Source organism: Bolinopsis microptera, chromosome 2, assembly GCF_026151205.1.
Source record: "Bolinopsis microptera isolate Bmic1 chromosome 2, MBARI_Bmic_1.0, whole genome shotgun sequence".
Lineage (NCBI taxonomy): Eukaryota > Metazoa > Ctenophora > Tentaculata > Lobata > Bolinopsidae > Bolinopsis > Bolinopsis microptera.
The window spans coordinates 13,787,802-13,812,115 of NC_087073.1; the positions used below are offsets into that span (position 1 = coordinate 13,787,802).

The window sequence follows — 24,314 nt, forward strand, 5'->3', positions numbered from 1 at the left end:
CATAGCAACTGCGTGGTTGGCGTGGTTACCCAAAGCAACTACATTATTATCCCATGACAGGTATTTACGTGTTTGACGTCACTAAAGAGAGGGTGGCGGTTGCTAAGGTAACCGGTCGTGGTTGTCAGAGAAGTCTGGTGTTATATGCTTGCACTTGTGTCTGGTCATTTAAAGGAGGAACGCAAGTTACATAGTTTCAGAGCGCGAGGTCCTGGGAGCAGTTTCAGTTCCGAGTTAACCGCTTCTTTCTTGTTTCTCTCCCTTTTAACTCTTAGTATCAGTTGTCAGTTTAAGTGCAAGGGCCTCTCTGCTTCTAATCTTATCTAACGCTTTCCCTCCTTTCATTATGTACAGCTTTAATAGGCCAAACTTTTACAGGTTTTCTAGCGATCTTTTCATAATCGTGTTTTCGCGTCTTTAATTCTCACAACTCGACAGCTTGAGGGAGAGAGACCTGCTGTGGCACAGTTACCATAGTAACAGGACTGAGCTGTTACATATGATGTCAATGTGTGAGGATGTTTTTGTGCTTATTAGCTGCTCCCCGGTCTCAACTTCAACCACTAGTTGTGTAAGTAATACCGTGCTTCAAGCGTGGTCATGAAAATAGTTTACTTTCAGAGAGTTGTTTAAAACACATGTCAGTATCGTACATGGGCTGGTATCTGTACTCAGTTCTGGTTAGTGGTTGGTTGTCATGGTAACTGTACTGGTTGTCATGGTAACTGTACGGGTTGTCATGGTTACTGTACTGGTTGTCATGGTAACTGTGCGGGTTGTCATGGTAACTGTACGGGTTGTCATGGTTACTGTACTGGTTGTCATGGTAACTGTACGGGTTTTCTTGGTATCTATACTGGACACTGGTTGTCATGGTAACTGTACGGGTTTTCTTGGTAACTGTACTGGTTGTCATGGTATCTATACTGGACACTGGTTGTCATGGTAACTGAACTGGTTGTCATGGTAACTGTACTGGTTGTCATGGTAACTGTGAGGGTTGTCTTGGTAACTGTACTGGTTGTCATGGTTACCAGAGTGACCAACATGAACATACCCCTCTTTCGAGGGCATAATGCCCCTTTTTGGAGGAGCATCAGTATTTATCCCTCTGAAGCAAGTAAAACTGTTCAGATCAGCTAATTTCCCAGAAAATATTCGCCGTTGGCACTATTAATTGAGTTTTCTAATTGCGTATTGAGTTATTATAGGTAACAGGGGTGAAGGAAGAGGAGGGGGGGGGGCTAATTATGCTGTATGCACTGGTATACATGAAAGTAGCTGACTTAAAATGTAAATTCTACGACCCGAAGGGGCGAAGCCCGCCACAGGCGAAGCTTCATTTAGGGCTAGACGTCCCTTTAAATGCCCCTCTTTTGAGCCAAAATGGATGCCCCTCCAAGTTATTTTGCTCCGTTGGTCAGTATGATGGTTGTCATTACAACTACACTGATCACCATGACAACTACACTAGTAACGATGACAACTACACTAGTAACAATGACAACTATAGTCTATACTATACTGGTGACCATAACAACCTCACTGGGTAAAATATAGTCCACCAGAAGAAATCATTTTTTTTTTTTTTTTTGGGGGACTGGCCCGTGGTACCAGCCAATGTTTACTCAAAAAATATATATAATATCAATGGTAATAAGAAATTCATCCCCGTGGGGCACATGCATAAATATAAAATGTAAAGGCAATCTCAAACTATTCAATTTAGACTCTACCGGTAAAGTATGCAATGAAGGTTTATGAAGGCTTATAACAATAAAACACTACTAGATAATGTGCGGATATGCAGAGTATGCAGAGTATGCGGATATGCAGAGTATGCTTTCATTTGCTCGTCAGTTGAAATACTCCAAGTTGCCAGCTTAAGTTTTGGTGAAGCACAGTTGTAAATCGTGTAAAGGTGTATTATAATATATTACGATCTCTACTGAGACAAATAACGTTAAATCTGTTAAATAAATTGTAGTTCGCTCACTAAACACTTCATTATGTGACGATTGTAAATTTATGGATATTAAAAGAAGTAGTTAAATCATTGTCGAATGGTTGCTTGGTAATAATATAACTGTTTTTGGTAATGGTTACTTGGCAACTGGTTCTGGTTACTTAGTAACTGTTTCTGGCGATGGTTACTTGGTAACTATTTTCGGGTTATGACTTTTTTCCTATCAACTTGACTCATGATAGCTGTTTTCTATCAACCTGAAAGTTGAGTATTTATATACCCATTTATAGATTGCACTACTCTCTTCTTCTTTAGCGTCTGTTAAACAGGGTGGATACTGGGAATATTAAATAGTTAGCAGAATATCTCGTCACAACGAATCACGTCATGTTTAAATTTTAAACACATTATTAGTTCCGTCGAACAGGCAAAGACAGAAGTAGCGGGCAGGATTGTGTGTAATTTAGGTGATCTCATTACATCGCTATTATCACAGCTGTGACTTGCCGGGAGATTCTGTAACCAGTTATAATAGTGTGATTTAATGAGAATACCGTTAGGAAATACCTATCTTCCTGGAGGCTGGAAGGTAAATCTGAAGATACACACAGTAAAGCCACGTTGGCCTCATTTCAATCTCAGATTTAATTGTTATCAGTCAAGTAGTAAGTCTGGCACTTAGCCAATACTTAACTAATACAATAGTAAGCTCACTGTACGGTACACTCTACACAGCTAGAGCCGGTCGCGGTCGCGGTATTGACCTGGTGTAAGCTGGTCCGGTTCTAGTTTGACCTGGTGTAAGCTGGTCCGGTTCTAACTTCTAGTTTGACCTGTTATGAACTGGTCCGGATTTTGAAGCAGATAATTGAGATGCAGCATTGGCAAGAGTAGACACGTTACTATAAATAAAATTACAGGGTTAAGTGTGAGCTAAAAATAGGTAGGAACTGTAAACCTAATTTACCTGAACAATCTGTACCCTCTCTACCCTATTTACATGATGCGTGTGAGCATGCTCTGAAACACTCTCCTAATAGTCTGTAACTAACCCTACTTACTCTTTAGAGGGTGGTGGTGAAATACGCTGAGACAAACTGGACCAAAAACATGGCTTCGAGTAGACTTGAATAATATGAGACCTGTACTTTTGTGGGTTCTGCAAATATAGAGTAAAGAGTGTGTACTTTCTATGGGATTTATTGAGAAACTTTATTAGGTAGAATCACGTGCATTGATCTGTTACCCGGGATAACAGTCTATTACTCAGTCCTGGTAACTATAACCCGGGGTAACAGTGCTCAGTCCTGGTAACTGTTGCCCGGGTTACCAGTGCTCAGTCCTGGTGACTGTTACCCGGGTTACCAGTGCTCAGTCCTGGTAACTGTTACCCGGGTTACCAGTGCTCAGTCCTGGTAACTGTTACCCGGGTTACCAGTGCTCAGTCCTGTTAACTGTAACCCAGGGTAACAGTGCACAGTCCTGGTAACTGTTACCCGGGGTAACAGTGCTCAGTCCTGGTAACTGTTACCCGGGGTAACAGTGCTCAGTCCTGGTAACTGTTACCCGGGGTAACAGTGCTCAGTCCTGGTAACTGTTACCCGGGTTACCAGTACTCAGTCCTGGTAACTGTTACCCGGGTTACCAGTACTCAGTCCTGGTAACTGTTACCCGGGTTACCAGTGCTCAGTCCTGGTAACTGTTACCCGGGGTAACAGTGCTCAGTCCTGGTAACTGTTACCCAGGGTAACAGTGCTCAGTCCTGGTTACTGTTACCCGGGGTAACAGTGCTCAGTCCTGGTAACTGTTACCCGGGGTAACAGTGCTCAGTCCTGGTAACTGTAACCCGGGGTAACAGTACTTAGGTACGTGTGTTTGATGGAAGAGAAGACAATTTAATTAGGAGGAGTTTCAGATAACGTCACTCTACACTTGTATCATTATCAGTATAACTCTTACACTCAGTAATTTACTGGCCCTTTGAGAAGGTTTCTGGCTAACTTAGCACTGTGGGCTAAAAAAGTTTTTAGAAATTTGGATTTAGATATGGTAATAATAGGGTTTGTCTGTGTGTCTATGTTTACAATACTACCAGGATAAGATAACTTACCGGACATAGATATTATCTAGATTGTAGACTCCTGGTCCAGTGATAGTCATGTAACATGCCGTGTATATTACAATAGTATACATGTATAGTATGTATATTTAATAGCATAATATACGATATATTATGTATCTTACTCGCTGTTCACTTTCAGACGGAGGAAAGTCCCCCACCCTCTCCTCTGCCTGACATTCCTCAGATAACGGCTAATGACGTCACACCCACTGCTCCCACTCCCTCTACACCAACCATCAAGGTAAAATCCATTACTTTAATCTTAATCTTAATTAAATAACTCGTTATAGACTCACGGAGCCCCCATCAAGGTATATCATGTTTTGATCTATTTAGTCCAAAGTAACCAAATTAAACTCTCTAGAGACACTCTATTAATCGAGTCCCCTTTCAATTAGTGTACCCCACGATTACTAACCTCTAACTCCTACAGTCTGAGGGATGCAGCACGAGCAGTGTCGGGGTAACCGTGACCACCCCGACCACCCCTCATCCCTCCACCCCTCTCCCCTCCACCCCTCTACCTACCACCTGTGGGTCCGGCAGCCCTATCTACCAGCCTTCCTCCCAACACCTGCCTATACCAGTTGGCAAGGTGCCAGTACCTACTGGCTCACTGGCCAGCAGACTACCCACCCCTCCCTCCGCCGGTGCTACTTTCTATCACGGTCTACAGAGACAACACCCAGTAGCAGGTAGTCACCCCGGTCTCTCCTTCTCTCTTCCTCTCTCTCAAGGTTTGTAGTTTGCATCTTATTTACAGCTTTATAAACCAACAAGCTGGACTCACTTTCTACCAATGTTGATAGCAATAATATAAGAACTATATTGCTATGTAACTATATGATTATGTCAGTTTGTAGACAGACTGAGTACGCTTTACAATTTACATGTAGTTAAGTGTATTACAGCAGATAGCAACTAGTATAGCAACTAGTATAGCAACTAGTATAGCAACTAGTATAGCAGCTAGTATATCAGCTAGTATAGCAACTAGTATAGCAACTAGTTAACTAGTATAGCAGCTAGTATAGCAACATGAGTATTGACAGATGACACGTGTTCATTGGAACACAAAACTATACAATAGCTTAATGTGTAATGAGATTAGTAACTAATGAGCGCGACGTGTACTAATATATTGTGTACTATGTAGTGTGCACTGAGCTGACAGTAGGTTAATTTCTACAGCACTCTACTACTGGGTAAATGAATAAGAAACTGATAATCAGATCACTTCTCAGTTTGTGAACTAAATTGAATTTTATAAGAAATTACCGGCTGTAATGAGTTACTTAGTGTGCAAGGAGTAACTTGTTGTGTAAATCCACCCTTAAACCCACTAATAAACTTTATGTTATATCAATATGGTTTACACCAGTATACACCGATGTACCCAGTGCGGTATGCCCATTACAATGTACATACACCAGTGGAGCTGTGGAGGCTGTTTGGTATCAGAGTCATGTCACCATACACATAGTTACTGTCACCATAGTTACTGTCACCATATTTTCAACACAGTCAGCTATACTCCTATCTTGAGGGACACTGAGAGGGTTAAATATGTGAGAAATATGTTGAATATGTGAATAATGGAGGTTAGGTGAGGTACTGTACTACATTACAATGGTTATTTTAATGTTTGAATAATTTATTTGAAGTATTTATGATAAGGATTACACTGTGTGTTGCCATGGTAACAGTTGTTAGTTTAGTGTTCAGTGAACTATGTGTGAAGTATGTTGAACTGGTAAGGAAGGAGAAACCCTGTGCCCTGTGAGTTGAGGAAACCTAGCAACTGTTGCCATGGAAACCATATAACTAGTTTCTCATCCTCCTAATGGCTTCTTATTGAACACTATCTTCTCTGTCTCTGGGTCTCTAACTCTTATCACTCTGTAAAGTAAAAGTAGCGTATAGTACTATAATATATTATACCATAGTATATACTATATGATATACTATATACTAATATATAATAATATTATAGCAGTACTTTACAAGAAGTGCCAGCTCTTAACACGTGATAAGATGGACTCGCTCCAAACACTACCCTCCACAACTGTTAACCGAACTTCTAATGCCTTTCTCCCGAGCTGTACCCTCTTAGAAGTAAAACTGATGTACAGTTGCCAGAGTTCGCTGTTATTAAATAGATTATAGCGTTTTACACCGTACAAGCTCATGTCCTATTGAAGAAAGTATTAAACTTCTATCATTGAACTACTGATGATAACTGATGATAACTGATGATAACTGATGATAACTGATGATAACTGATGATAACTGATGATAACTGATGATAATTGATGATAACTGATGATAACTGATGATAACTGATGATAACTGGCGAAATGAAGTGTTAGTCAGACAAGAGGACTGGAAAAATGTACATTCTTCAGATAGACAGAGTCTGTCACTTTGCAGTCAGTGTCTGGCACATAGAAGCCAGTCACAATCCTGAATCAAAATAATTATTTCTACTGTCGAATGTCGGTAGAACATTAGGAAATTGAAATGAATGGGAAGATATCTGAAACATCCCTAAAAGCTTTATCGAAGTGATAACGTCAACACGTGGTGTTGTGATGACGTCACGTGGTGTTGTGATGACGTCACGTGTTGAATTGATAACGTTTGAGAGCTCCCTTAGATGGTTCTATTTAATGATATAAGCTAACTTGGCTATTCATTACTTTTTTAGGCCCGTTGTATGAACACTCAGGAGTACATGTAACAACTCCGGAGTACATGTAAACACTCAGGAGTAACATATAAATACACATGAGTACCTATAATAAACACTTTAGTAATTTCCTCTTGAAGCACACTTCACATTTCCCACCAACATTGTATGGCTTAGTTCTCACAGCAGGTTATTTATATGTTGAACATGTTGAATATGTTGAACACTGTCGTGTGTTAGATAATATGCACACTTTATGTGGGGAAGTGATCGAGAAACTATTGGACCACCTGATATGAAACTCAGGGATGGGGAATGTTGTAACGTGCACGTGTCAGAATGACACTGAAAACAAATCATGGATGAGGTAATTTGTTGAGAGGTATTCATGAAGTGTGCTTGCCAGTGGTCTCTACTTATCACAGAAGTTGGTTGGGCTAATTTAATTGTAGTTTCTTTATCAAGGACGGGGTATCATTACCAGATGCCATTTACACCCGCACCCTCTGCCCCCACCACTCTTCCCTCAGCATATTCCCTCCCCCTTCAGACACTCCACACTCCACCCCCCTTGCCCCCCCCCCCCCCCCAGCTTCTACTGAGTCTACCCCCTCGCCTCTAGCCTCTGACCCTCTCTCCCCCGTCCCTAGCCTCTGCGTGATGGCTGGTGTACGATTAGACACACTACCTCATTAAATGTTATTAGAACACTATTTTACTCGGCGAATAGCCAAATATCTTTACAAAGCCATCCCTCTGAATCGACACTAAATTCCTGTGAATTATTATAGATAGTGAACATGGAACTGTAATGGTTCTGTAATCCGAGTACCTACTCACTAGATTTTATCACTGACTGTACTAGTTGGCTCTACGCCAGTTACATATAGTCTCTACTAATAACGTTATGCGTATCACACAGACTAATCAAACCTTACCAAATTTATCACTACTAGTGGAATGCGATACCATGACGTGAATCATACACCCTATATTGAGACACTGCTTAGAGTAAACCCTATATTAGGTGTTATATTGAGACACTGCTTTATGAGGGGTTATGTTGAGACACTGCTTTATTAGGCGCTATTTGGAGACACTGACGCACTTCTTCAAATTACCACTAGAAATTTCAAGAAGTATACTAAACCAATATACTGTGCTACTACTACTATTTATACTAACACTACTATACTTCAGAAAGCAGCACTCAACAACAACAGCAACAACAACAACAACAACAGCAACAACAACAACATCAACAGCATCAACAACAACAACAACAACAGCAACAACATCAACAACAACTCAGTGCTGCTGAACTGGAAATGAAACTGAGCGCAGCCAAATACGATCCGAGATCTTATCTTTTACCCAGTAAGTTCTTTTTTATCTAATAACACTCAGTAAGTTGTAATCCTTATTTGATAACACGCCAGATTTGACTGTCATCTATTTACCTACATGTGATGCTATTCAGTGAGCTTCTTCCCACCCTAGTGTTTCTGGAAGTAATTAACAATATAGCTGTTTATAATCTTTTAATTCGTTAATTATGCAACATATTATTACTAATTCTGAGCGTGTGACCAGACACACTCCATGACATATAAACAGATTCCTCGTATACACTGTACAATAGTGTTTGCTATGTGGTCACCAACGCAGCACTAATCGTGTAATAAGTAATATTTGTATTTGTCCCGTGTAACCATTGTATGTTAAAACTCTGTTTATGATAATAACGTGTTAAACGTTACGTAGTGGCCACATTACTGGACCTTATCTTTAACTAGTCTACATTACATCTTACACATCTCTGTAATGCCTCCTCAGCTGAATGCTCGTAAACGAGATTGTAAGGAGTGGGCCCTGCCAAAAGAATCTTCTTAATATACCCCTTCAGTACTGAGTACAGCTACAATGTAGTGTTATACTGTAAACATTATTGATTATCTCTAATAAGTCTACATTACAAAACCCCCTTTCAGACGGCAGATTCCCTCACGAGTTGTCACGGTACCGTGCAGCAGAGTACGAGAAGTACCTGGCAGCAGCACGACTACACCAACAAGCAGGCACTAGGCCCCTCTACCCACCCTCAGCCACTCCGCGCCCACCTGTACCTTCCACTCCAACTCCTGGCAATCATTCCCTCCTAGCGGTAAGTGTTGGGACACGTGGTGTTGTGATGACGTCACGTGGTGTTGTGATGACGTCACGTACGTGGTGTTGTGATGTTGATGTACCTATGTTTCAGTTAATGTACCATGTACCTATATTTTAATTAATGTACCTATATCTCAGTCTCGTGGTGAGCACCCTGCAGCCGCCGCAGCAGCTAGCTCTATTGGCAGTAGTGGAGGCACCGCTATACACAGAGTGAGTCTTTTAATATTCCCAACATTCTTACATGTGATTTCACTTTCACTTGGTAGGTTTAATATTAACACTCAGCTCTACTGATCTGTGACGATTTGTTGCACCCTATCTAAGTTGAATGATGCGACTTAACTTTTCAAACTGAAATGCCACGCTAGAATATTTAAACAAGTTTTGGCATGTTGCGTAATCTACGTGTCATTTTAACTCGCGTACAATGAGAACTTCTTAAAATTAATATCTACTTTTAAAACGTCTGTAACGTCAGGCACGATGAGATCTTCAATGTAGGGAACTCATAGCTGTATCATATTGAATGGTCTTGGAAGATTTCCCGCTCGAATTCTAACACCTGATATTTAACTGCCATAAAATGAACGCCCAAGTTAGAGGGAGTAGGCATAACAGTGGCCTGTCAGGCTGTCAAGCTAATACAGCAGCAGTAGTAGTAGTACAAGCTGTCAGATCTCAGTGCAGTTGGTGTTCGCTTCCTCTCTAGTCTCTCCTTGATAATGTGCTCTTTAGACCTAGTTATCAGGCTGTGTCTTATTGCAGACCTCTCTATTTCTGTCTTAACGGCAGAAAACCATATTTTCTCTAAAGGAACAAAAATGCTCATTCTTACATCCAGTTTATGACCTGTCATTATAAAGATAAGCATTTTAGAACATATTATATGTTTAAAAGTTATACATAGATAATATGACAATTTTCTCATTAAAAAGTTTCTGAGTCCTCCAAAATGTTACAGCAATCAGCACTGGGGGGGTTTCCAATGGTGAAAAATGTTGAAATTTTACAATTTGGAAACTCGATTCACCATAAAAATCATTAACCATTTTTACTATTTTGCACAATTTTTCACCCACCATTTCCATTTAAAAAATTCGAAATTGGAAACACTCCCAGCACTGTTTCTTGATTTGCAGAAGGAAAGATAAGGTTTCATTTAGGTCTCAGTTACAGTAATCATATACACTCGTCAGAAAGTGTCGAATGTGTTCCTATAAAAAGATGGTGGCTCAGAAATCAGAATAGCTCTCTCCGGATAACTTAATCACTCCGATATCACTTCTCTCATTACTACTACATTTACTGTCGTAATTTTATAATTGTGATCTATTTAAGTCCTTAATTTTAAAATCAAAATGTCCACTTCTTTCACTTTGGTGGTATTTCTAGTTGTACTCAATAATAGAGATCTCAAAGAAAATATTTGGATGGTATTATTTTCCCAGACTATTTTAATAACCGCATTTAAGGGCTCTGTAAGAGGTCGCGCTTACGTCAAGCACTCATTTAACGGAGTTGTGTGAGAAGGCCGGTATATATATATTATATATATATAGAGATTTTACTTATAGAGGTTTTACTGTAGTCACTGTGACCTGAGAGAGGGGAGAGGGAGAGGGAGAGAGAGAGGGAGAGGGAGAGGGAGAGGGAGAGGGAGAGGGAGAGGGAGAGGGAGAGGGAGAGGGAGAGGGAGAGGGAGAGGGAGAGGGAGAGGGAGAGGGAGAGGGAGAGGGAGAGGGAGAGGGAGAGGGAGAGGGAGAGGGAGAGGGAGAGGGAGAGGGAGAGGGAGAGGGAGAGGGAGAGGGAGAGGGAGAGGGAGAGGGAGAGGGAGAGGGAGAGGGAGAGGGAGAGGGAGAGGGAGAGGGAGAGGGAGAGGGAGAGGGAGAGGGAGAGGGAGAGGGAGAGGGAGAGGGAGAGGGAGAGGGAGAGGGAGAGGGAGAGGGAGAGGGAGAGGGAGAGGGAGAGGGAGAGGGAGAGGGAGAGGGAGAGGGAGAGGGAGAGAGAGAGAGAGAGAGAGAGAGAGAGAGAGAGAGAGAGAGAGAGAGAGAGAGAGAGAGAGAGAGAGAGAGAGAGAGAGAGAGAGAGAGAGAGAGAGAGAGAGAGGGAGCAGCGAGCTTGCTAATGTCATGCTTACACTTACCAGTTAACAGTGCTATTAGTACCAGTACCGGGGCATAAGCTCAGTGCACAAAACCAGCTCTGGATTAACACATGTCATAGTGTCACGTGATAGTCTGATAACAGAGTTCATTAAACAGTCTCTAATAGTTTGGTGTATTAGTGTCGTATCTTTATAGCACGATAATAATATCACCTTATTTGGTAGTTTTAGGAGTTGTTGTTGATAACCAGGTACTAGTTCTTTAAGCTGGTAAAAAACACGCCAATGGCAATACAAATGTTGAAGTTCACTTAAAATGTTTGTGGGAGAGGGAGAGGGAGAGGGAGAGGGAGAGGGAGAGGGAGAGGGAGAGGGAGAGGGAGAGGGAGAGGGAGAGGGAGAGGGAGAGGGAGAGGGAGAGGGAGAGGGAGAGGGAGAGGGAGAGGGAGAGGGAGAGGGAGAGGGAGAGGGAGAGGGAGAGGGAGAGGGAGAGGGAGAGGGAGAGGGAGAGGGAGAGGGAGAGGGAGAGGGAGAGGGAGAGGGAGAGGGAGAGGGAGAGGGAGAGGGAGAGGGAGAGGGAGAGGGAGAGGGAGAGGGAGAGGGAGAGGGAGAGGGAGAGGGAGAGGGAGAGGGAGAGGGAGAGGGAGAGGGAGAGGGAGAGGGAGAGGGAGAGGGAGAGGGAGAGGGAGAGGGAGAGGAGAGAGAGAGAGAGAGAGAGAGAGAGAGAGAGAGAGAGAGAGAGAGAGAGAGAGAGAGAGAGAGAGAGAGAGAGAGAGAGAGAGGGAGCAGCGAGCTTGCTAATGTCATGCTTACACTTACCAGTTAACAGTGCTATTAGTACCAGTACCGGGGCATAAGCTCAGTGCACAAAACCAGCTCTGGATTAACACATGTCATAGTGTCACGTGATAGTCTGATAACAGAGTTCATTAAACAGTCTCTAATAGTTTGGTGTATTAGTGTCGTATCTTTATAGCACGATAATAATATCACCTTATTTGGTAGTTTTAGGAGTTGTTGTTGATAACCAGGTACTAGTTCTAAAAGCTGGTAAAAAACACGCCAATACAAATGTTGAAGTTCACTTAAAATGTTTGTGAAGGAGTAACAACACACTGCATGTAAAGTATAAAGAATTCTTTTAAAACTGTGTGATGTAAGCAGTGTCCTTATCTCTCTCTCTCTAAAGTTGCACCCCTCCCCCCAGCAACTGAACTCCATGTATAAACCATCGGTTAGAGTACCCGCCCCAAAGATAGGTGGGGGTCCTACTTCTTCTTCTGCATTTAAAGTGAGTACACAACACCTCTTCTTGCCTGTCTTCTCTTCTCTGTCTCTGTGTTTAATACTTGTTTATTATTGGTTAACTGCACTTCTGTCGCTGAACTTTCTCTCATGCTGCACTATTCTGCTTGTATATTAGAGCTATTAATATTCGCGAAGCTATGCACTTTTTAAAATTCTTTCCACCCACTATTACATTTTTGGGATTCTTTGCAAAAATACGAATCACAATACCCTTTTATCACAACACTTTGGCCCTTTGATTCGTGTGCCCTTGTTAATGCTCCTTCATGAACATTTCTGTGTGCGCTTGTTTTTGGGGTTTCTAAGCAGTTGTACTATAGTGTTACCATGGTGACACAGTTGTACTAGAGAATGCTAAAGCATATATATATATTTGCGTCTTTCTCACTTCAATGCATTACGATTGATTAATTTATTAAAATGAATAAGAAATTTACTTTGGACGTTTATTAATGCATTAAAATAAGCAATTAATAAAGTTTACTTGGTAAGTTGTAAATAAAGTAATTTACACGTGGTAAATATTTTAAAATCTCTGTAACTTTATTGCGTTCATTAGAAAGTAGCTAATAGAGCCTCCCAGCAGTTACTGGGCCTAATAAAACTGCATAATTTGTCTGGCTAAAGACCTTGTTAAAACTAAACCTATACAATAACTACAATTTAGCTGCAAATCAAGAAAATACAGTAGAAGAAGGTACGTATAATATATAGAATTAAATATAGAATTATGTATTTATAAAATGCACATATTTAATTTACTGTGCTATTGTCTCTGTAGATGATATGACTAGTCCGTATTTACGTCATAGTTAGCCTTTAACTTAGGCTTTATAACATTGCAAGTTATAATTTCTATTTATCACTTATCAGTGAATGTTTGTGAACAGTGTTAGTTAACATAGATGTAAAAGTGTTTGTTAACATAAATGTAAATGTGTTCGTTCATATAAAAGTAGAGGTGTTTGTTAATACAGAAGGTGTTTGTTAACATAAATACTATAACTACCCAAATTCGAAAACGTTAGGGAATTAATAGTTTTTAGATGTTTTTAAAGTTGTCCTGTTTCTGTGGCTGGTAACTACCCGCAAATTCTGAAAATACCGACCAAATGAGCTACAGTTCTATTTTGGCTGGTTACCCGTTACATTTAATGTGTATAATAAGTTTGTTATTTATAATTAGTTTATTGATTAAATATCACCTCTGCTACCTTATAATAAGACTTACAAAATGAGATTAACCATCATTTGTCCTCTCTCCCTAATACAGCAAGTTATGACCGTTATTACACTATAGATCATTTATCAAGTAATACTCTTCTTTGTAAATATGGTTGGCATGCACACTTATAATAGTAGTGACACCTGTTGATAATGTACTTACTACTACTAGCTACTAACTGTGAAACACAGAAAGTGTGCAAATATAACATATTATTGATAATTAGTTCTATTAATTACATAATTACTTCTCTAATTACTGCTGTTTGATTTGTGCTACTTATCTGTGTTGTGCGCTTTTCAAAACAAGGCAACATGTATTTAGTTCGCATTATTATTTATTATGTCCTATGTATTTGCACCAACTAATATTAGTTATTGAACGTAGTGTATCACTCTCTACAAATAGTTGGCATTATGTATTCAATGTAAACAGCGTTTAGTGTTAATCGTATTTTGTATAGTGAACTATGTGAATAAACATTACTATGTAGTGTACTCTAGTAATGTGCTGATATTACTTTTCATTAGAGTTGCAGATTATTATTATGTATACATTCCATGAGACAGTATGATACATCATCTGTTTAAACAAGTAACAAATACTGAACGTAACTTGGCAGCTGGCCAAAGAAGATGTCCACTAAATTATCAGGTCGGATATTAGGTGACACTGTATATTGGGAGGCAGTTCACTGTAGTTACCATGGTGAAACAGCCTGTTACCATAGTGACACAGCATGTACTGTGTGAAATACAGTCTGTTTATCGTTTTTAACCTTGTTTTACTTTTCAGAGGTTAACAGAAAAGAAGTGGAACAGTATACATGTTTACATAGCCAGGCTGATCTACAAAAAACAGCAAGAGGTAATTTTAACTCAAGCTAAAATGTGTATCCGTCTATTTTATAATGAGCGCGATTTTCAGCTGTTGATTTGTCAATATTTGACGGGTTGAAGGAAATTGCTGGGATCTAGTTTGCTGTAAGAAAGTGTAAGTATTTCTTGTCATGTTTACACACAGATAATTTTACCGCATTATTTAGTTTTCAATTCTGGTACATATCCAAAGTTTCAAAACTGTGACCCATAAAAACAATAAACTTACATTTATAGATCCAAAATTCGTGGCCAACGACATAATTCTCATAATTAGCGTAAAATAACATGTTTTAACTGCAAGAATTAACCAAGAATAAAAAAATAATTATATCGAGATAAGTGGAGTCTCTCCAAGAATATGTTCACACCGTTATTTATTGTGTAAAGCACTGACAAGGTATTTCTGTAGGGTACAGACTGGCCGGGTTTCGTCGTTAGAGAGCCACTAATGTTAACTGTAGGGCGCGTGTGTAATAAGTTGCTGCTTGACAAAACCATGCAATATAGGTGGTTTCACGTAATTAACATTTGCTATTTAGCAAGGGTATTGCGCAATGTTTCTAGCGACCAGTCCGGGACAAATCATCTCACATCATACATTCCGTCGTCAGAGATGGTGATTTGCAAAAACGAATTAAAATATTGATATCATCTACCACTCATTCATCAGGATTATCTTGTAGGGAACGCTCGTGATTTATCAGTCATGCTGTTACACAATTTTTTTCGAAAGACCCAAACATGTTTTGATTTCGATATATATAACAGAGTCGATATGAGACTTAAATCTTTAGTCTTAACTGAAAAATTGTTAGCCCCAATATCCATATCTAAGCCCAAAACTGTTCAAAAGTGCAAAACGGGCGTGATATTTAATTAAAAATATATCGGACAGGGGCGTGAGTTACGGTTCGCGCTATTGCTAGCAAAATTTGGAAAGATTTGATGTATAAAGACTGTTGCGTTCAACATTTAGCTTTAGCGCGCGTTAACTTTTGGCGCGCATTTAACTTCTGATTTTCTGGTCGTATCGGTGGTACGGTTAAGGGGGGGGGCCAATGGGTATTTTTTTGTGAAACTTGATTTCGAGATAGCAGTTGACCAACAAACTAGGACCAGTGACCGAACTTTTGAGGGGGTCCCGGACCCCAACCGCCAAACGGTGCGCGCAGGGCAGCCACGCCCATATTTGGTCCAAATTAGGCCCAATTTAGCCAAATACCCTGTACATGCCCCAAACCCAGGTTTATGGTGCTCTACTTGTAGCTAGTGGTCTCCTGAACTCGTATATGAAATTTCATCAAGATTGGACAAAAAATGACTGAGTTATGAGCCAAAAACCATATGCCCATATTTGGGCATACGCACCAAATTTGGTAGATTTCGTCCCATAAATTGGTCAAATATCAATATTTTTGAATGAAACTTACTTTATATGAAAGGTAAGCCTAAACTACATATTCTCTGTAATTTATAGCTTTATATCTGTTTAAATGTGGATACTAAGGCGAAAAAACCACAAAAAATGAACTAAATTGCCCATATCTCGGTTCGCGATATTCGCGGAATTGATCTCACCAAAATTGTAACAACTCAATCAGTTTTCAAAATTTTTGCATGAAATTTTTGGAATCGACTCGAAATCGCATTTCGACCTTATTTTAAGAACGGATTTTTGATTTAGGCCTCAAAAAAAATTTGGCGGCCAAATTCCAAAATTATATTACAGAAATTCAGAATTTGGCCGCCAAATTTTTTTTGAGGCCTAAATCAAAAATCCGTTCTTAAAATAAGGTCGAAATGCGATTTCGAGTCGATTTCAAAAATTTCATGCAAAAATTTTGAAAACTGATTGAGTTGTTACAATTTTGGTGAGATCAATTCCGCGAATATCGCGAACCGAGATATGGGCAATTTAGTTCATTTTTTGTGGTTTTTTCGCCTTAGTATCCACATTTAAACAGATATAAAGCTATAACTTACAGAGAATATGTAGTTTAGGCTTACCTTTCATATAAAGTAAGTCTCATCCAAAAATATTGATATTTGACCAATTTATGGGACGAAATCTACCAAATTTGGTGGGTATGCCCAAATATGGGCATATGGTTTTTGGCTCATAACTCAGTCATTTTTTGTCCAATCTTGATGAAATTTCATATACGAGTTCAGGAGACCACTAGCTACAAGTAGAGCACCATAAACCTGGGTTTTGGGCATGTTCAGGGTATTTGGCTAAATTGGGCCTAATTTGGACCAAGTATGGGCGTGGCTGCCCTGCGCGCACCGTTTGGCGGTTGGGGTCCGGGACCCCCTCAAAAGTTCGGTCACTGGTCCTAGTTTGTTGGTCAACTACTATCTCGAAATCAAGTTTCACAAAAAAATACCCATTGACCCCCCCCCCCTTAACGATTTTGATCATCGATTTATAAATGGAACATTTATGATATACCCAACAACTAAACGTTTGTTTCAGTATTGAGTTAAAGCGGAAGTCGCTTTACATTTCTCAATTTACAGGCTAGAGACGCATTGAACGGGGCTAGTGCTACCGGTGGCGAGAGTTCTGCTGCCAGAGCTTTCCTGTCCAGTGGGAAACGGGAAGTTACGAGAGAATACCCCTCATTCGCTGCAGGACTCCACAACTTACCTCCTACTCCAGCCTCTCCTTTCCCTCATGCCACCAATAACCCCTTCAACGCAGCCAGCAAGGGTAATCAATGTTCATATTTTCATTTCTTATTGTTAGCTTTTTGTCCTGAGCCGACCTTGAGTTGCGTTTAATGTTAAATTAGAAACTAAACAATATTTATTGCAGTTCATCAGTCACATCATCCTATGGGGGTTAGGGGAATGTCAACATTACATGGACTCGGTTAGTAATAAGCGTAATAAGCTAGAAATAATGATAAATCTTGATAAATCTTGATCCTGGACTCAAATATATCATCTTACTCCTTGTATTGCAATCATAATAATAATAAACTGTGCAGGTAACAGGTTCCCACCTCCCTCAATACGTGCGCCTTACTCGGGTCTGGCTGCAGCAAGTCTGTATGGCCACCCTGGCTACGACCCTCTCCGCCACTCTCTATCTAACTACACTGGTGAACAACTAAGTCGGATAGATCAGGAGCGACTGCATCAGCACATTGCGTCTATGCGTTCCTCCGAGCTGTTATCCCGAACAATGTATGAGAACTCATTGCGGCAGCACCAAGCGGCAGCAGCGCACCGCGAGCATGAGATGCAGCAAGCGATGTCACGAGAAATGCTACTCCACCTGGAAGAACAGAGGAGGAAGCTTCTCCAGTCTGACCCTCAGAAGCTGCTTCCACCCTCCAGCCTCCCCGCTAATATTCCCGACATCTACATGCGGCCTCAGCACTTACAGGCCCACCTCAAATACCCGGGCCCCGGTTCTTCATCTCACGGACTGGGAACATTCCCGAACTTGTTCAACCGATCCATAGACCCACGCGCTAGATTCAGCCATCTTATACCGCCCAAGGGACCAGAATAGCTAGTCATCTTCTCTGTTTCTTTTATTTGATCTTTTTTATTAATTTATACATATTCGTTTTTATGTGCACCATTTAAAGACATGCACTGTTGCCATGGTTACCATGCACTTGCCATCTTCTAGTTAGTACCACCCTTCGACACGAGTATTAAATACCGATTTGTGCGGTTCATATATTAAATATACAAACTCGTGTCCGGTTTAAAAAGCTCTCTTCAAAGAAATCTTATAAAAGGCTGGTTTTAAAGTTGTCTGGCACAACATATGGCAGGTCCATTTCAGTCAGTGATTACCCAGGTAACCAGTGTTACCATGGTAACCAGTATTACTAAGGTAATCCGTGTTACCATGTTAATCCGTGTTCACAACCTAGTATTACTGAGTTAACTAGTGTTACAAGTGGTAACAAGTGTATCATTGAAAGTAACCAGTGCTGCCAAGGTAATTACCTCAGAACCATTATTACCTGTTAAAGTAACTAGTGTTACAAAGGTAACTAGCGTTACCTAGGTAACCCGTATTACCTTTATGAGTAACCAGTGATACAAATATATCCAGTATTACCTCTGTCAGTATTGAGTAATAAGAGTTAGCTAAGTGACAGTAGTTTGGGTCATGTATAGGTGTTGAGCTGATTTACTCTGTGAAATTAATATCGTTACCTTGGCACGCATTGTTGCCATGGTTACATAAGCCAACTTTACTCCCTCTAACGATCCTCCACCGTTCTCGTGGGTATGAAAATGCAGCTGTAAATGTTACGATTTTTTGTTATAATATTTTGATGCCTAGTTTGCGTTTGTTGTAGTGTATATAGCTACATTGGTTGCCATGGTTACACCTGTTATCATGGTTCACTAGTGTTCTGCCGGGTGTATATTTCAAAGTCTAATTTTTATTCAAGTTTGAGGAGACTGTGATTATATGTATTTGTTAAAACAACCTATCCAGAGTTTGATTTGAAATCAATGTTCCCAACCTTTACAAGAGGGGACAGAATAATACACCCACCCCCTTCCTATTTGAGCTGTTCAGTAAATTCCTCTCATTATTTTATGAGAAGTTATTTTTGAGTCGAATGCACTAGACGTTGAACCTCAAATTTTGATGAAGGTCCTAACCTCAATTTCGTTCTTGTTATTCCACCTTCCTTAAGTCAAACTTACCCCAATCCTCTTAATTGACTACCCCCTCCTTCCTCTAATAGCTGGTACTTTGTCCCCGGAGTGGCGGGACCCTCAAGAGAAGTTTTGGAACATTGCAGATATATCCAGAGTTTGTACGGGATCTTATTAGAATCCTGTACTACTTCAATTACTTACTTCTATTGTCTATACCTTTAAGGAATTACAAATTGAAACGAACTTTTTACCAGTAACCTTATTTCTTTGCAATAACCCCTTGCATATTTCAATAGTTTAAGATCTCATGAAATGCAATATCATGCCACCTCCTAATGATTTCTAATATAAGCAAGCGGAATTATATAGTAACTATTTGTTTTGATGGATTACAGACACTATTTTAAGACTTGTACATGATCTTTTATTTGTTCCGAAGCTTCCCTCTCGGCTAAGGGGTCGTTCACATATAACGCAATCAGCCGAGGGGAAAAGGGTTTACAAATGATTACGCTAGTGTAATTTTGGCACAATAGTTATGCTTAAAACTGATTACGGGGCAAGATATCGGGGAAAACTGTCTCGATCATGTGATAAGGAAGTTGGTCATGTGACAAGGAAGTTGGCCTACTTTCTCGTTAGGGTTTCAGCATATGATTCAGTTAGGGTTGAGAGGTTAGGGACTAGGGTTTCTAATAGTCATTCCACATTCAGATCAACCTAGAGGACGTGTTAAAAAAGTCACGTGACAGTCGAGTGTAGAGTGATTAATCATCATCCCGATATTTAGGGTAGTGTTTTCAGTTTTAGCATGCATATGCTTCGGTTAGGATTCAGGTTTGAGTCAATGTAGGGGATTAGGGTTTCGAGTAGTCATTCAGGGCCACTACACCTTAAAGTGTTAAGAGGACGTGTTAAAAAAAGTCAACTGTAGAGTGATGAATCTTCATACCCAAAAAATGAATTTATAAATGTTTGAGTAAATTCCTTTTTGGAGTGCTTAAATGTTAGATAAGGGGTCGTTCACATATTACGTAATCAATATTTTAGCAATTTTTACCCCCTTCCGTAATCAACCGTAATCAAGACCCAACCCTCCCCCTTCCTCCTGAGAGCAATATTACGTTATCATGGCCTGACCAACCCTTGACTTTTTTCCTAGAAAACACTTTTCTCTACGTTTCAAATTCGTGCTACCCTGATCATGCTATCATGATGAGCCGAAATCATTGTTATGATATCCGGCCAAGCACCTTCTAACATCTAAACTACTTACTATTATAGCCGGATATTCGATCAATTTCTAAATTTTATCACCAATCACTATCAGTGAAGCGACCGTGGGGGTCACCACGTGATACAAAGTGAAATTGAGTGGAATTTGAATTACAATATTGTCAAATTGTTATTTTTCTTGACCATTGTTAATTAATGGTCTGGCCCGGCGCGCGCTACTTCGTAGCATTTGCCATCGAGAAGAAAGCGGCGCGCGCTACTTCGAAGAAATTTAGACGAGTAACATCCGTCAATTATTATTCTAGAGGGTAAAAAAGAAAATTTTGATTAAGTAATCAATTCGACCGAAACCCCCCACCCCCCCCCCCCCCCCCCCCCCCCCCCCCCCGTAATCAACCGTAAGCATTTGGAAACCCCCCTCCCCCTTGGTTGATTACGTAATATGTGAATTATGAACGACCCCTAAGTTTACCAATTTTCTTAAAGACTGGATTGAGGAAAGTTCATCAAATATGTTGTTTTATTCACTTTTTCAAGGATTTTGCAGCGCTGACCAAAATTTGCTACACGTTACTGGGCCGCGCTCAGCCTGTCATTCCGCCTAATCTCTATTCGCTATATGTTTATGAACATGATAGCCTGAGGTCCCCAGGTAAGCTACACGTTGTATACCTCTTTAGTGCACGCGAAGCGTGCACTCCGGCCGCCGCGCGCGATCAAAAGGGGTTGTGTCAAGTCGTTCACATATTACGTAATCAGCTGAGGGCCGTCACAAGAGGGGCAGAGTGCAAAGAAACTGATGCTCACTGATGCTCACTGCTGCTGTCGCGCGCGCGCCCATAGCAGTAGTTAGCAGCAGTTATATGCGCATGTCTTTACTGTGCAACGCACGCCGCGCGCAACTGCTAAAAACTGCTGCTGTCGCGGTCGCGCCCATAGATCTACTGAGTACCACAATTGGAGAAAGGGTCATTCGTCCCTCTTGTATTTACCACTATAGGAGGAATGACACCTGAGGCCAAGCGTTTCATAAGGAGAATTACTGTGTTGATAGCCACCAAGCCCAAAGAGGACTACAGTAAAACAAAATTTTTAGTAAAACAAAATTTTTATTTACCACAAAACAATCAATACATATTTAATATTATTATACATTTACAAATAAATCTAAATTTAAATTCAGCTATATACACAATACACAGCCCGCCGCGCAGACAGCCACACATTGCTGAGAGATTCTCAGGTGCAGATGTAAGCGCCGCGCGCGAGGTTTGTTATCTTACAATTACATGTCACGATATATTATTAATTATCAGAGAATTTTAGAAGCAAAATAATAATTGCATATTGGGAAAATTTCGGTCGTTAACGCAGTACAGGGCGTGGACACTGTAATGCTAATAACGGAAAATTTTGAGGCACGAGTTTCATTCAGCTACCCAATTTATATGTGACATGTACTTGTATTAAATTCAGATAAATGTTAGTAACAATCGACGTCAATATTGTGCAACTGTAAACTGCAAAATGTTAACGTCGATTATCACTAAATCACATCTCGCAAGTTACTAATTCTTTGCACTATATATGTTACGTCACTATAGCATATGTCATTCATATTGTACGTTATATAAGATAAAAATAAACATTTTATAATTGTTTCAATGTTCAACACTGCTAAAAAACAAATACCTACTTGCCCATCGATTAAGCAGTCGCCAAAACAAGGCTCAAAGTTAATTTACCTTCACACCTCGTTTTGGAGACTGAAGGATGTCAATAAATAAATAATGGATAACATTAATACTGAATATGATGGATAATCAGTAATATCAATAAAATCCACAATCACTAATCATGTTTTCGATGGGCAAGCACTCGCAACTGGATGCTGAAACAAACGGCGCAAGTCTTGCACCGTTCATGCAGCATACGTCGCGAGATATCATGAGCTCCGCTAACTCTGCGATTCTAACGGATGAATTAGGCTACCCCGACAGAAACACAGGTAACAGGGGGTTGTGGAAGGACACGAACACTGTTCGTTAACTCGTACCCCGGGTACCCCCTATATAGATCTATGTCCCGCCGGAGAGAGCCCACCACCAGTCATATCGAAAGCAGCTTTTAATTCTGCATTATAAATATCGCGTCGTCATAATAAATAATATACATTACCACTACACACTTGTCACTACACACTTTTATGCACAGTACAACTAAAATATTATCAAGAGACAGAAGAGTTTTACATCGGCTCAGCACCGCAAGGACGTTGGCTATACACGTGGTTCATAAATTAGTTTGATTTGGGTACGGTTCGACCGGGAAAGTGGTCGGGATTAGTTCTCATACAGTACAGCTAGGTGATGTGTAACATCAGGACACGCCTGAGCATTGATATAATGAGGAGTGTGCTAGTAGCAGTTAAAGGGGTACAAGGGAAGGCAAAGAAGGCATGGGCCGCCCCTACATCTAATGTCTCCTTCAGCCTGATACCTGAGGAGAAGAGCTACGAGGGATAGATGATATTTATTGCTCATGATTTACGATTGTGCTCTGCCAATTGCATCAATTGATTTAATTTAATGTATATTTTATATATATATATACTGTTTGACAAACTTTTATCTACTCAGATCTATTAAGTCATGTTACTATCTTGCCGTATAATCTGCACTGACCTGCTGCTAGCTGCTCTGTACTACTCTTCAATACAGCATTTCACCATACAACCCACCCTTGCTCCCCCTCTCCAGATACTGGATGGATCCAGTGGTGTGTTGTTTGGTAGTTTTAGGAATGACAAAACCAAATATTCAACCTACCCCGACTGTCCTTACAACTCCACTCAGTTTAATGATGTAACATTTGTCTATTTCACACTCTTTTACCAGATTGAGAACATAGCTGTCTGGAAAGTACCTTTGTTTGAGTGGATGCCAACTGATTTTGGTATTTTTTACCACGCATATTTGGTCCTGGAGACAATTGACACTTACGGAAAGTTCCACTACTGGTCTTTCGAGAAGAACTCCAAATTTTTAATCCTCCAACAGACACCCTGGGCAACAAAGAGAAATGTTGTAAATGGCCTCAATGGTAAACCAAGGCTAAAGGGAAACTACTGGAAACCTACTTTACTGATGGAAGAAGAATTCATTATAGCAGCATCAACTCTGTTTGATTTTTACAACAGTGCAGAAATAAAGAGGCACAACAACAAATACAATCTTGTGTCTCTTAATTGCAAACACTTTGCCCAAGAGATGTTCAACCTTCTCACTCACAAAGAGAAATGGGACTGTAGCATTGAGACTATCCTTCTGAACACCTACAACAGCCTCATGACAACACAAAATATCTTCTCCACTGTGCTCTGGTTACTAAGCAGTGTGCTAATGCAGGTCTCTGTAGGAATCAGACTGAGCATATCAGTGTGGATATGTCTGGGATTAGTGGTAATTCTGCAGTGGTATGATAAAAAGGAAATGTTTAGTAGCGATGAAAATAGTTGGAAAGGGCAGCATGTTACTTTAAAGAAGTGGAAACCCAAGCTTAAGAAATGGATTTACATTGAACCTTAATTAATTGTTGGGAAGTGACATTTAAAATTGTTAAATTTATATCGATTTTAAATTGTTTTACTATCGAAAATTTAGAGAATATATACTTTAAATCACTTAGTTATTTAAAAAAATATATTTTTGTGTTAATACAACTATTATCTTCTGCTGTATCAGTTTTGTTTTTTTTTTAAATCATTAATTTATCCATTTAATTTCATTTAGTTTATGATCTTTTTTACTGGCAAAAAAAATTAAATAAAAGGCTTACAATTAATATGAAATTTGATGAAATATTTTTACTTTGATCATCATATTGAACGCTTATAAGAGTGTTAATTTAAGATTTGTTATGATGTCTGTCATACACAGTATTTCAAATATTGTGTACCTGTTTTGTA

General features: G+C 40.0%; 1 protein-coding gene across 2 annotated transcripts in view; it reads left to right on the plus strand.

Moving 5' to 3' along the window:
• Positions 1 to 19,526, plus strand: part of LOC134811010 (uncharacterized) — a 38,936-nt gene extending 19,410 nt beyond the window's left edge. Inside the window, exons 6-15 of one of the 2 annotated variants that reach the window (XM_063817715.1) lie at positions 4,228 to 4,329; positions 4,522 to 4,825; positions 7,978 to 8,154; positions 8,769 to 8,941; positions 9,085 to 9,159; positions 12,261 to 12,344; positions 14,382 to 14,453; positions 16,988 to 17,180; positions 17,286 to 17,342; positions 17,461 to 19,526. In XM_063817715.1, coding sequence (XP_063673785.1) covers positions 4,228 to 4,329; positions 4,522 to 4,825; positions 7,978 to 8,154; positions 8,769 to 8,941; positions 9,085 to 9,159; positions 12,261 to 12,344; positions 14,382 to 14,453; positions 16,988 to 17,180; positions 17,286 to 17,342; positions 17,461 to 17,990 — 1,767 coding nt within the window. In that variant the 3' untranslated portion in view covers positions 17,991 to 19,526. The remainder of the gene's footprint in view (positions 1 to 4,227; positions 4,330 to 4,521; positions 4,826 to 7,977; positions 8,155 to 8,768; positions 8,942 to 9,084; positions 9,160 to 12,260; positions 12,345 to 14,381; positions 14,454 to 16,987; positions 17,181 to 17,285; positions 17,343 to 17,460) is intronic. The other variant, XM_063817716.1, reaches the window with a different exon arrangement.
• The last annotated feature ends 4,788 nt before the right edge of the window (positions 19,527 to 24,314 follow it).